The 13328-nt window shown below is 47.2% G+C and overlaps 1 protein-coding gene across 1 annotated transcript in view; it reads left to right on the top strand.

Annotated features, from left to right (window-relative positions):
• The first annotated feature begins 2866 nt into the window (after positions 1-2866).
• SEC23IP (SEC23 interacting protein) overlaps positions 2867-13328 on the top strand; it is a 32698-nt gene continuing 22236 nt past the window's right edge. Inside the window, 7 exon segments of the mRNA XM_054163378.1 lie at positions 2867-2964; positions 2966-3066; positions 3069-3187; positions 3189-3360; positions 8091-8617; positions 10571-10766; positions 12321-12514. Of these exon segments, the coding sequence (XP_054019353.1) occupies positions 2867-2964; positions 2966-3066; positions 3069-3187; positions 3189-3360; positions 8091-8617; positions 10571-10766; positions 12321-12514 (1407 nt within the window).

The following is a 13328-nucleotide window of genomic DNA, read 5'->3' as shown; positions in this document are numbered from 1 at the left end:
TCATCCCCCTTCTGACAGCACCCTGACGATGAATCGCTTGCACCAAAACCACCGCAGCTGACAGCCCCTCCAGGACACCCTGCCCAAGCTTCCACTCAGGATTCATTCAGAAAGGAGAGAGATGTGAGGGCTAGAATGGATGAAATGGTGAACATTTACCAAAGCAACAAAGCAGTATTTCACTTACACGTGCATTTGTGTTTGGGTCCACTGTTTCATACACTCCCATATAAAACTCAGGATCAAACATATCTTGAACCATGCAGCGGAATTTCACTAAGCTGTTGGGTTTCAGGTAATGCACAGGAACATCATTCAGTGATGGCACCTACAAGAAAAACCTTATTCTAAACACCTGGTATATATTAAGAAATGCTCTGAGGCAAGCTAAAAATCAGCACACAAACCATCACCAACTTATTCTCACATCTCACTGTCCGGTTACTTGCCTCAAACCCTGTATTGTTGTTGTTATGATTAATTGCCTCTGACAACTCAGTGCCTTAGCAGGTAGCATACTGAATATTTTCTGATCACATCTCCTGCCTCGATCCAAGCAGTACCAAAGTGTAGCTCAACACCAGAAGTTTCTGCAATAGCTATCACAGATAAGAGTTGTGACTATCAGACTCTGAACAGCTCCCAAATTCTTCCAGTTCCAAAGCCTCCAGTCCTGTTCATTTCTCAATCCTGATACTTGACTATAAAATAAATGCAGTTCAGCCACTGAACCAGCATGAAAACTGTGTAACATTTGAAACTAACTCTTAAAGTAGGAATTATTGTGGCTGCAGCACTACATAGAATTTATTGTTTGCCTTATTCCCACTTGACAGCACTTCTACCGTGTACCAGTGGTACCATAGCAATTGCATGCACAATTTCTTACAAGAAAAGGCTGTGGAAAACCTGTATGTTAATTTCCAAGTTCACACTGGGAGAGTCTTTCCATGACAATGGAAGAACAGAAGGGGAAAGAAAAAAATAATTAATGCCTAGGCATGTGGAATAACTTGAAATAATGAGACTTGCAAAAGAATAGTTTTCTGATTTTGAAGATAAACCCTCTGTTGGAAAAAAAAAAAGCAACACCACATGCAACAAAACCTTAAAGTGGCTCTACAGGGAACAGTGTTTTAAAAACCAAACAGAGTCCCTCATAAGAAAATGCACTTCTAATTCCTTCTAACATTTTTAATTCTGCTATCTACACTGATTTAAACTGTCATTAACTACAGAACACTCTTACTGACAGAGGAAGAAATGAAGAAACCTGATCATTTTCACTTCTTGGTTGGTTTTTTCAGCCATAAGTAGAACAGATTTGATATGAAAGTTTCTAATCCAATGCAGCTTTCACCCCAGTCTTTTAGCAAAAGATCAGCTTTTGAACTCAAGTATTCACGCTTCGTTTTAAAACCTGAAGCACAGCTTTCTTGCTAAACTGCATAAACCAGCCCTGATTCTGTTTTAGCAGAAAGTATTTGTTTCCCCCTGAAAGCTAAAAGCTCAAGCAGCTATTCAACCCACACAAAGTTTGCAGAATCACGACAAAAGATGAGAAGGGGTCTAAAAGCAGCAGCTCAGAACCTTGCGGTGTACAAACACTTCCTGCAGACTCACAGTAAATGGTAAGCAAGAATGCCTTCAAAAATGACAGTTTTTGTCAGCTCCTGCCATCTACAGGATAGTCACACAAACAGGCAGCACTCAGCAGTTACGGCCCGGGGCAAAAGAATACGCTGAGGTCAAGTGGATTGGCTTCTCTGTTTCAGTCAGCATTTTACATCTTCGCTTTGAACGCAGATTAAAGCGACCGAGATGTAAATAACATAGCACAAAGTCTAGGCTTAACACTGGTCCTGAAAGGAAGAGCTTCTCAAAAGCATGTCAGTGCAACCATTAAAGAGATAAAACGAACGAAGCTTAAGAAAGGGATAACCACAAGAGAATAAAATAACCTTACCCAGTTAGTAGCATTGTTTTCTTTTAATTTCTCCTTGAAGTATTCGGTTACCTTCTTTTCCCAGTCAGAGTTGGGAACATTTTGGGCTACGAGCAAAACACATTTATGTGTGTATTAGCATCACATAACAGATTTCTGCTGGGCATTCTTTCAGCACAGCAAGCAATCTAAACGTTTATTTCTATTCTGCTCATACGACTGCATTTTAGACTACTTTATACCCCTTATAATTACACTGACTTTGCATCTCATGCCCTGTCAGGCAAACGAAATGAACACCGATGCTTAGAATCAAGGAAGAGCTCTGAAATACTGCAACAGACCCAGCTAGAAAGTGGAAGAAACGGGGTACAACTTTCTGCCTTATGTTCACTGCAGCAAATTGTGTTTCAATGTGCTTTTAGGGAAGATCAAACCTTGCACAGAAGCAGCTTCAGCTGATGGCACTGGTAACACTCCTGCTGATCGGCAATCCGTGTAGGCAACAGACGTTGTTCCTGAACCCCAGAATACACTTTCTTTCCTTTCTTTCCCCACCCCAGCTGGCCTACCAAGCCTAGGCAGATCTTGCTGCTCAGGCGTGAAGTATCGCACAGCTCCAGGACAGGACCCCGCCAAGCCGCAGCTCCCGGAGGCCTCGGGAACGCGGCTCCCGCTCGCTCTTCGCCCGGAAAGGACGAAGCGGCCACCCGCCCTCGCTCCTCTTCCCAGCCCACACGGGCGCTCCCCTGTCCCCGCTGCCCCCGGCCTCGGCCCCTCAGGCAGGGCCAGGCCCGCCGCTCTCCCGCCACCATCCCGTGAGGGAAAGCCCCGTCCGGCCGTCGCGCGGTTACGGTTAAGGGCGCCCTCACAGAGATCTGCTGAGAAGAGCCCGGCCCGGCCGGCCCGCGCTTACCGAAGATGCCTTGTACGATGCTGAAGGGGTTGTTGAGCCAGTCGGCAACGCACGGCATGGCGAGGGCGAGCCTCGCCGCGGCGGACGAGGGCAGGCAGGGGGCTGCCGGCGCCCTGCAGCCGCCGACTCCCGCTCACAAGCCTAGCACGGGGGCTCCCTACTTCCGCCCTCCTTCTCCTCCTCCTCTTCCTGCGGCAATGGCGGCGCTGCCAGGGCCGGGCCCGCCTTCCCTCCCGTACGGGGAGAGGCCGTCAGGGCGCGTCGCTGCCGCCGCCATTTTACAACCGGGCAAAGCGATTGAGGGCGGAAAGGGTCGGGCTGCCGCGGGGGAAGGGACGTGGCCGGGGTGCAGCCATGGCGGCAGCGAAGCCCGGGGCCACCGGCGGCGGGACCAACTTGCTCTTCTCTACTTCAGCTATCGACTTCAACTTCACCGTGCCCTTCATCCCGGTCAGCCAAGCTCCGGCTGCAACGCCGGAACCCGCTCTCCTGGCGGCCGGTAGGGAGGGCGCCCGGGGGGGTTGCTGAGGCGCTGCTGTGAGGGAGTCGGGAGGATGCGGAGGGAATGAGGGCTCTGCCCCGCTGGGCTTCCGCGCAGCCCCTGTGTGCCGCTGCGTCAGGGGATGGGGGGTCGGCGGGCGCCCTGAGGAGCCGAGCCGGGGTTCGCCAAGGGGTACCTCGGGCCTGGCCGGCGTCTGGGCCCGCTACGTGTCGGTTCCGTGGTGCTCTCTGAGCTGGTTGCCACTGCCAGCTGTCGGGCGCTGGTTCTTTAGGAAAGACAAGCTGCTTGAGACGTCTGTGTGCTGCTGCTTGGCGTGTACTTAACGCAGACGTGCTTGGCTTTTCCTTAGGTGTCGGAGGAGAGGGGATGGTTATCGTGTTTTCAGCTCATTGATTTGCATATTTGTTTCAGCAATTAAAAGTTGTTAGTACTTCCGTTCGGCTTTTCTTCTTCTTCTTCTTTTTTTTTTAGCTCTTCCATGTTATCTTCTATTATCCCAGTATGAAAATAGCATGTTAAGTAGGCACCTTACTTGCCCTTGCTGATTTAACCACGGTTTTAATATCCTTGCCTTCTAAAGCCTTCGTGATGTTCCAAACACATGCGTGTGCAGCTTTAGCCTGGAGAAGAGGAGGAGGCTCAGGGGAGACCTTATTGCTCTCTACAGCTGAAGGGAGGTTGTAGCCAGCTGGGGGTTGGTCTCTTCTCCCAGGCAACCAGCACCAGAACAAGAGGACACAGTCTCCAGCTGTGCCAGGGGAGGTTCAGGCTGGATGTTAGGAAGAAATTGGGAGAGATTGGCCATTGGGATGTGCTGCCCAAGGAGGTGGTGGAGTCACCATCACAGGAAGTGTTTAAGAAGGGACTGGATGAGGCACTTGGTGCCATGGTTTAGTTGATTAGATGGTGTTGGGTGATAGGTTGGACTTGATGATCTCTCAGGTCTTTTCCAACCTCGTTAATTCTATTCTGTTCTGTTCTGTTCCATATACAAAATCTGGTGCTCAGGCAGTTTCAGGTAAAAGAAGTGATCCTTCTGGAAATGTGTTCTGTGTAAGATTAAAGCCCTAAACATTGGAGATACAGCTAAAAGTCAGATATTTTGAATTTTACTGTGCTGGTGCATGTTGAATCCAAAGTCTTAAGACCCAATTTCAGTGCTTTTTGTAAGTATTGATATAGCTGGAAATCAGTGGAGTACATTTCTATAGATTTGGTGAAATGTTTGTCAGGTATGGATTTGAAACATTTTTGTAGTTCAGCTACATTTTTTTAAGGTGAGTGAAATAAAAGTATCAGTATTATTCCAACTAACCTGAGGTATCCAAGTACCTGATGTGTTTGCTACTTTGTGGTGCAATCCTTACAGCTTTTCTTTCTTGCAACTATACATGGTTTCTACTTTTAAAAATAAGAGTAATTTTTAAGTGCTGTTCTGGCCTGTAACTTTGCACAGAGGACCTGTGGCAATTTCCTGAAGAGTTTAAAACTAGTCAGGGAGACAATCTGATGAGGTGTCATTAATGTGGTGAATTGTTAGACTCTCCATCTCACTTAAAATCTGATCAGATGAAGATACGTAGTGTTGCAACTGGAGTGAATTTCAGTGCCAGAGGTTGTGCCACATTTCATCTCTGTCCAAGTTAGGGCCATATCCTGTCAAATGTTTCATTTCCATGGTTCATTATGCTCACCATTTGTCCAACCAGATGTCATAGGGATCTGGCTGTGTAGAGCACCTTGTGGCTTGAGTCATACTTTGAAGCTGGAGAGGACAAGCTCTTGAGTTTGAATTTTACATTGCTTAAACTATAATCAGAATTGATCATCAGGAATTGTTTGGCATCTGACAACCAACGTTAGGAAAACTGTGTGCAGTCATAAATTTGTTTGATCTCCAAGGGCGAGTAAGAAGTGTTCTGTGCTTTGCACTGTGCCCAGCTGGCCAAGAAAGCCAAAGGCATCCTGGCCGGCATTAGAAATGCTGTGTTCAGCAGGAGGAGGGAGGTGATTGTCCCTCTGCACTCAGCTCTGGTGAGGCCTCGCCTTGAGTATTGTGTTCAGTTTTGAGCACCTCAGTACAAGGGAGATGTGGAGGTGCTGGAGCCAGGGCGGAGGAGGGCAAGGAAGCTGTGAAGGGCCTGGAGAATAAATTTGATGAGAAGTGACTAAAGAAGCTGGGTCTGTTTGGTTTGGAAAACAGGAGGCTGAAGGGAGACTTCATTGCTGTCTACAACTACCTGAAAGGACATTGTGGAGAGGCTGGTGCTGACCTCTTCTCATAGGTAATTAGTCATAGAACAAGGGGTAAAAGCCTTAAGGTGCAACCAGGGTAGCTTTAGAGTGGACATTAGGAAACATTTTTTTCAGGGCAAGAGTGGTCAGGGATTGGAATGTGTTGCCCAGGGAGGTGGTGGAATCACCAGCCCTGGATGTGTTTAAAGGTGGTTTGGATGTGGTGCTTGGGGCCATGGTTTAGGGGTGAACCTTGTAGAGTAGGGTTCTGGGTTGGACTTGGTGATCCTGAGGCTCTTTTCCAACCTGAATGTTTCTGTGAGTCTGTGATGAAAGCTGCATTCTCTGACTCGAGTGTGGCTACAGTAACTAATACACTTTGTGTAGGCAGCAAAGGGTGTTCCCAATGAGGAAGCGCACTGTCGATGTCGCTTGTGGCTGTTAGGTGGCTATCTAAGTAACAAGGTTCCACCTCGTGCAGGGAGAAGGAGCTTGTCACACAGTTGCTGTTGAAGAAAGACTGTTTTGTATATAGCAAGAACACTGCCCTTGTATGTCAAGGCTGTACACTCATAGGGAGTTTATAAATTGGTATGAAATGCTTGGTTTTCTGCCAGTCTGGCCTTATGTTCCAATGTAGCTTTCACAGACTTAGGAAAAGGCAAAGTAGAAAGTAATGTGCTGTGTTGGAAAACTGCTTGTATATCTATGAATAGACACACACACAACTTCTGCTTTGACAGACCCTGTGCCAACCTTGTTTTGCAAGGAGGGACCGAGTTAGACTAAACCTAGTTGGAATTGGAGAGTAGTAGGTGTTTTGTGAAGAGAGCTTTGGTAAAGGCCTTGAAAACTCTTCAGCACGTTGCTGTGTGTTTATCATGGTCTGATCACGGGGAGGTGAATTGCCTGCTCTGCTGCCAGTTGTTTTGGAAAGCTGAGGACTGACAGCGGTATGCAGGATGCTTCTCTCTATTCCACAATGTTTGTGAATGTGAAAGGGAGAAGGATTTTATTGTTTGGAAATGGAGGCCTTTTATTTGGCATCAATGGCTATTCTGCTTATAGTTGGGAGATAAACCATGGGCCTGAGTTCATGCTTATCATTGCTTCTAAGTGGTTTTAGTATTCTCCACGTGATGGTTCACACCCCGAGATTTTGGTGTTTGCTTCTCAAAGTGCTCTAGGGAAAAGCAAAAGAAATTGATAACTGCAGGTGATGCCTTGCATTGACATAGCCAGAAAAGATTACTAGATAAAAGATGATTAAAATATTCTTCTCTAGTTGTGGCAGCGGCTTCTTTTATGATTAATTAATTAGAACAGCAGCTTTCCAGGGAATCTTCTCTGTGGATTCCCCTGTGCTCCCCTGATACTCTGGATTACAGTTACGTTGGCTGTGGATAAAGACATTTGTTACTGGCTGCTTGTTGCTGCAGAGATGTTTGGCCTCTTTGGCTGGGGACTGAGTAGCAGAGAAGCAATGGTAACATTGGGGTTTCTTCCCCAAGTCCTGGGCAATATTAGATTGTCAGAGATGATGACAGCAACTCTTTATAGCTTCTGCAGATTGCACTGGCTGCTTGCAAGGTGCTGTTCTCTCAGATGGTGGTGCTCAGACTGTTACAGGTTAAACTGAGTTTACTGTGAGACCTTGGATAATGTGGAACCAACTTTTTTTCCACTTGTTACTAGATCACTGCAAAGCAGCAAACTATGATTGACCAGGACTTGGTTTATGTGTTTTCTCAGTGGGAAAGGGCAGTCATGGCCTTGCACCTTTTAAAGCCCTACCTTGCAGTTGTGCAGAATGGGGATTTATTTTTTGCACCAGAGATTTAGCTGTTATGCCAGACTGCAGTAGGATTTTTAGGGAGAACTGGAGTGAGTCCTGCTCATCAAATAGCTTGGGGTGATGAGTTGCAGCCACCTTGCAAATCAAATGAGAAACCCTGCAAGAGCTCTGCTGGAGGAGCAGGTGAGGACAGATTGGTTAGACAGTAGGTTTGGCCTACTTGGGAATGTCCTTAAGCTCTACTTCTGAAGTTGATCTTGGAAGTCTGAAAATTAGAGCATGAAGTCCTGTGTTTAGCAGCTGTTTGCATGGTGAAAGGAAATGGACCAAAGCTGTTCTTGCATTTGGTAGGCATAAGGGAAACTGGAAAGAATTCCAGTGCCCTGAAAGCAGGGATCTTTGCCAGTTGGCTTGGGCAGGTCCTGACTTCAGTCATACTGTGATCTCTGAGTTCAGATTTTTAAGTTTGTTGTTTTTTCAGTGTAATCTGAGTGAGTTTTATGGTACATATTAAGTGTTCTTGAAGACTTGCTATCTTTTGTTTCATTTTATTATGTATTTCATCATCAAGGATATGCAGGCTTTGGAACCCTTTTGGTAGTAGGTGATAATGTTCCAGGACATTCTGACCACATGCACTAACCAGTTCAAACCTCTCACAATATCTCTAGTGACCTTTTTATTTCTTTTGTTGCAGATGATTCTGCAGATGTGGGTGAAGAGGACAGCTTCCTGGGTCAGACTTCTGCCAGCCCCAATCCACCACAGACTTTCAACTATTTCTCTCAAGTACCCAGCAGCAGTGATCCATTTGGAAGTATCGGGCAGCCACCCTTAACAACTGCCCCCGCCGTGGGAGCTCCAGCCTTCTCCAGGCCTCCAGCTTCGCTGCCGCTGGTGTCTGGGGCCCAGGATGGGCAAAATGCCTTCTCGCCGCACATTCCGAAGTCCCAGGCCTCTTACGGTGCTCCACCTGCTTCACAGGGCGGGGTCACTGCTTATCAGACTCCTCAGCAGAGCTGTCCCCCCCCTGCCAGTGCGTCTGCTCTTCCCCATGGAACCTCTCCTCAGGGCTATAACCCTTACCGGCACACCACCCTGAGCAGCAGAGCCAACCCCTACCTTACTCCGCCCCAGCTGCAGCAGAGTCATGCTCCTGCTCACCAGCCGTCCTCTGTGCCGCCTGTCCAGATGTATCAGACACCTCCAGGACCCCTGACAGAGGTATATCAATCATTCCCCGTGGCCTGGTACCAGAACAAACCAATTTTGAGTCATTTTCCTCTTTGAACTGTGTATTTTATCTTCTGAAGGCTTTTCTTTTCCTAAAACACAACCAAACAAGAACCCTTAACCAAACCAAAGAAATACAAAGCAAACAACACCACCAACACCCCCCCCAAAAAAAAACCCCAACAAGTAAACAAAAATAATAAACCAAAAGAACAAAAAATCCACAACCAAACCAAACCAAACAGACCAGCAAAAACCACCCAGAAAAGGCCTCAAATGATTTCTGATAGCAAAATCTCTTCACTAGAACTAGCCTGGAACTGCTGCTTTAGAAAAGCTTTCTCATCTCTGAAGCGAGCTGTAGTCTGAAGCTGTAGCTGTGTGAGCCTCTGGGGTGAGAAGCAAAGCCTGGTTGTGAAGTTCTGTTGCTCTTCTCTGTCTGTCACTGACCCTGCTGCCATTTCAGCTGTGCTGCTGCATCGTGTCTGCCTCTGCTTGACATCAGGTTGTTCATCCTTTTGCGAGATATGGACTGGAAATCTCTTTTCCAGCTGGTGTTGCTGGTGGAGGCAGCACTTGAAATTAGGATCTAAGTCATGCAAATTAGCAGTAAATCCTTTGAAACACATGGGTTGAGGATTTGATGTGACAGAAAGCATTAACCTCCATTCCTTCTTTTTCACCTTCACAAAAAAAGAGATTGTTAAAACCCCTTGAGCCTGTTGAGTAATAACTTGAAAAGTTTTCCTTGAAAACAACAAAAGTGGTTTTTATTTTGCCTGAACTGTTGCTATTCTGACTAAAGAAAAGAAACAGGTAAAGATTAAAAGAACCTAAAGATGAACAAACTTCAGAAGTCACTTGCAGGATTTCCTGTGCTATACAATGTATTAGTTTGTTTTTTTCTCTTTAACTACATCAACCAAAGCAGTTGCTGCTGCTTTGCTTCACTTGCTTTTAGTTGGGCTGACTGGGATCTTAGAATCATAGCATCAATAAGGTTGGCATTGAATCGAGAAGTTTGGAAAAGACCTCAGAGATCATCAAGCCCAACCCAACACCTCATGACTGACTAAACCATGGCTTCAAGTGCCACATCCAATCCCTTTTTGAACACCTCCAGGGATGGGGACTCCCCCACCCCCCTGGGCAGCACATTCCAGTGGCCAATTACTCTTTCTGGGATGAACTTTCTCCTCACCTCTGGCCTAAACTTCTGGTGCAGCTTGAGTCTGTGTCCTTTTTTTCTGGTGCTGGTTGCCTGGGAGAAGAGGCCAACCCCCACCTGTCTATAACCTCCCTTCAGGTAGTTGTAGACAGCAGTAAGGTCTCCCCTGAGCTTTCTCTACTCCAGGCTGAACAACCCCAGGTCTTTGTACAGTGTATATGGACTCAGCTTTATGGAGGCTGTTGTCCCTTTCAAAATCAGTTCTTTTCTTGCATCACTAAGGCTACCTTTCAGATTGGAATCTGCCTGTCCTGATCTCTTTGCAGGAAGAGAGCTACAGCTGAAGCTGCCAGTTGTTGAAATTGGCACTCTTAATACAAACATACAATTAGGTATAAAGGGATCATAAGAGCATTGATGGTTTCATTTTCATGTCAAATTCTGTGACCATAAGCAGGAAGCTCAGCCTGAGTTTTGAAAATTTAAGAGAATATCTTAAATCTTACTGGTTTTATGTGATCAGGGTGCTAGACCTGTAAGTTCTTTTTTTGTGGGGCTGAAGTTCACATCCTTCCTCAGATGGGAGAGGGGTAAATTTACAAAAACCTGATAAAGCAGACAACTTGTCAGCAATGTTTTCAGAATGGAAAAGAATGCTCTGGGGGGGAGGAAAACGTGTTTGGAATAAAGGCTCAGAGTGTTCTTCATAGGCAAGTGCAGGTGAGTTGTGTAAGAACTGTGTGACACTGAGGTGCTGAGCCCGTGGGTGTTTTCAGTTTCCACAGGCTCAGTCACAGCTCCGAGCTCCCAGGCCGGCGGGTCCACTGGTCCAGGCACCTCCTCTTTTGCTGCAGAACCAATATGAGCCTGTTCAGCCACACTGGTTCTACTGTAAGGAGGTAGAGGACAAGCAGATATGGCTGCCCTTCAGCCTTCTGGATTCCGCAAAGCTCGAGGAAGTCTATAATTCTGGTAAGTCATGTCTTACTCAAAGGTGAACAGAAGGTGTTAGAAGGAGGATATTAGAGCAATGCCACTGATGTGTGGGAGGGTGATCTGGCAGTAATAAGTAGAGTTAATACATAGCTTGAATATGTATTTTCATAGAACCATGGAATTGGCTTGGTTGGAAAAGACCTTCAAGATGATGCATCAAGTCCAACTCTCAACACCACCATAGCCATTAAGCCATGTCCACAGGTTTCTTGAACACCTCCAGGCATGGTGACTCCATCACCTCCCTGGGCAGCCTGACCACTCTTTCAGTAAAGAAATGTTTCCTAATACCCAGTCTAAACCTCCCCTGGCACAGTTCCAGGCCATTTCCTCTCATCCTATCACCTGATACTAAAGAGAAGAGATTGAACCCCACCTCACTACAACCTACTTTTAGGTTTTAGGTAGTTTTTGTGCCACTTAATTTATTTCTCTTACATTATCTGTTGCTGGATGCTAACAGTGTTAAGATCTACATCCCTAGTGGATATCTCATTTTCATGTAGAACCTCTGATTATCTGTGTCTTGGCTTGTATTTTTGTTAACTCTCTCAGCTCTGGAGTAAGCATTCAAATCTGGGAGTTGTTCAAAGCTTTTTTTGTTGTGTACAGAGCATGCAGAGGAGTTTCAGGAGCACACAATGATTGCCTGGCGTTACAAAGCTTCTCTTCCGTGGCATATCTGAGTGCCAGGTTCTGCACATTGGCCACAACAACCCCATGCAGTGCTACAGGCTGGGGTCAGAGTGGCTGGAGAGCAGCCAGGCAGAGAGGGACCTGGGGCTACTGGTTGATAGTAGGCTGAACACTAGCCAGCAGTGTGCCCAGGTGGCCAAGAAGGCCAATGGCATCCTGGCCTGTATCAGGAGTAGTGTGGCCAGCAGGAGCAGGGAAGTCATTCTGCCCTGTGCTCAGCGCTGGTTAGGCCACACCTTGAGTCCTGTGTCCAGAACTGGGCTCCTCAATTGAAGAAGGACATTGAGGTGCTGGAAGGTGTCCAGAGAAGGGCAACAAAGCTGGGGAGGGGTCTGGAGCACAGCCCTGTGAGGAGAGGCTGAGGGAGCTGGGGTTGCTTAGCCTGGAGTAGAGGAGGCTCAGGGGAGACCTTATTGCTGTCTACAACTCCCTGAAGGGAGGCTGTAGCCAGGTGGGGGTTGGTCTTTTCTCCCAGGCAACCAGCACCAGAACAAGAGGACACAGTCTCAAGCTGCACCAGGGGAGGTTTAGGCTGATGTTAGGAAGAAGTTCTTCCCAGCAAGAGAGATTGGCCATTGGAATGTGCTGCCCAGGGAGGTGGTGGAGTCACCATCACTGGAGGTGTTTAAGAAGAGCCTGGATGAGACACTCAGTGCCATGGTTTAGTTGATCAGATGGTGTTGGGTGATAGGATGGACTCGATGATCTCTGAGGTCTTTTCTAAGTTCTGTTCTATTCTCATGGCCTGATAGTCATCACAGAAGTGACTGAGGTTGGGATGAGAGAGAAAAATGCTTGCACTTGTGCTGTAACAGTGTGACTTTTGTGTCATAGTCCAGCCTGACCCTGAGAGCGTGGTTCTGAGCACCGACGGGGGTCGCTATGATGTGTACCTGTACGACAGAGTGAGGAAAGCTGTGTACTGGGAGGAGGAGCCCTCTGAAGTGCGGCGGTGCACCTGGTTTTACAAGGGAGACAAGGACAGCCGCTTCGTTCCTTACACTGAGGATTTCAGTGAGAAGCTAGAGGTTAGTGTTACCTTTACATACACTTTACCTGGAGTACTGCACTACATCTGGAGTGCTGTGTACAGGTCTGGAGCCCTCAACAGAGGAGGGACAAAGACCTGGTGGAGACGGTCCAGAGGAGGGCTACAAAAATGATCAGGGGCTTAGACCACCTCTGCTTCAAGGACAGGCTGAGGAAGCTGGGGGTGTTCAGCCTGAAGAAGAGGAGGCTCTGGGGAGACCTAATAGCAGCCTTCCAGTACCTGAAGGGGGCCTATAGGAAGGATGGGATGAGACTGTTTACAAGGGTCTGCAGTGACAGGACAAGGGGCAAGGACTTCAAAGTAGAGAAGGACAGATTTAGATGGGATATCAGAAAGAAGCTCTTCACTATGAGGGTGGTGGAACACTGGAACAGGTTGCCCAGGGAGGGGGTTGAGGCTCCTTCCCTGGAGATATTCAAGATGAGGCTCAGCGAGGGCCCTGGGCAGCCTGATCCAGTTGGGGATGTCCCTGCTGACTGTGGGGAGGTTGGACTGGATGACCTTTGGAGGTCCCTTCTAGCCTGGACCATTCTATGATTTGTGAAGAGCTTGGACCTTCTTTGTGTTTGTGATCTTAGAAGTGCTTCTTTGTGTCTCATTAAAATGATTTCCAGCAAACTTAAGTAAAGCATATCCTGGGGAGTGACAGGAAGTCTGTGCTGCTCATACATGGGTCCTGCACTGCTCTGACCTAAAATCAACTTGGGTAATGCCTCATGTGGACACTCCTGAATAAATAAAGTTCTGTAAGTTATAACCTTAATGTTGCAGTTGGTGCACAGGGCCAAGGA

The sequence above is a fragment of the Dryobates pubescens genome, chromosome 8 (genome assembly GCF_014839835.1).
Source record: "Dryobates pubescens isolate bDryPub1 chromosome 8, bDryPub1.pri, whole genome shotgun sequence".
In the NCBI taxonomy this organism is placed as follows: Eukaryota; Metazoa; Chordata; class Aves; order Piciformes; family Picidae; genus Dryobates; species Dryobates pubescens.
Note: the sequence above shows the minus strand (reverse complement) of the source record. Positions and strands in the feature narration are given on the sequence as shown.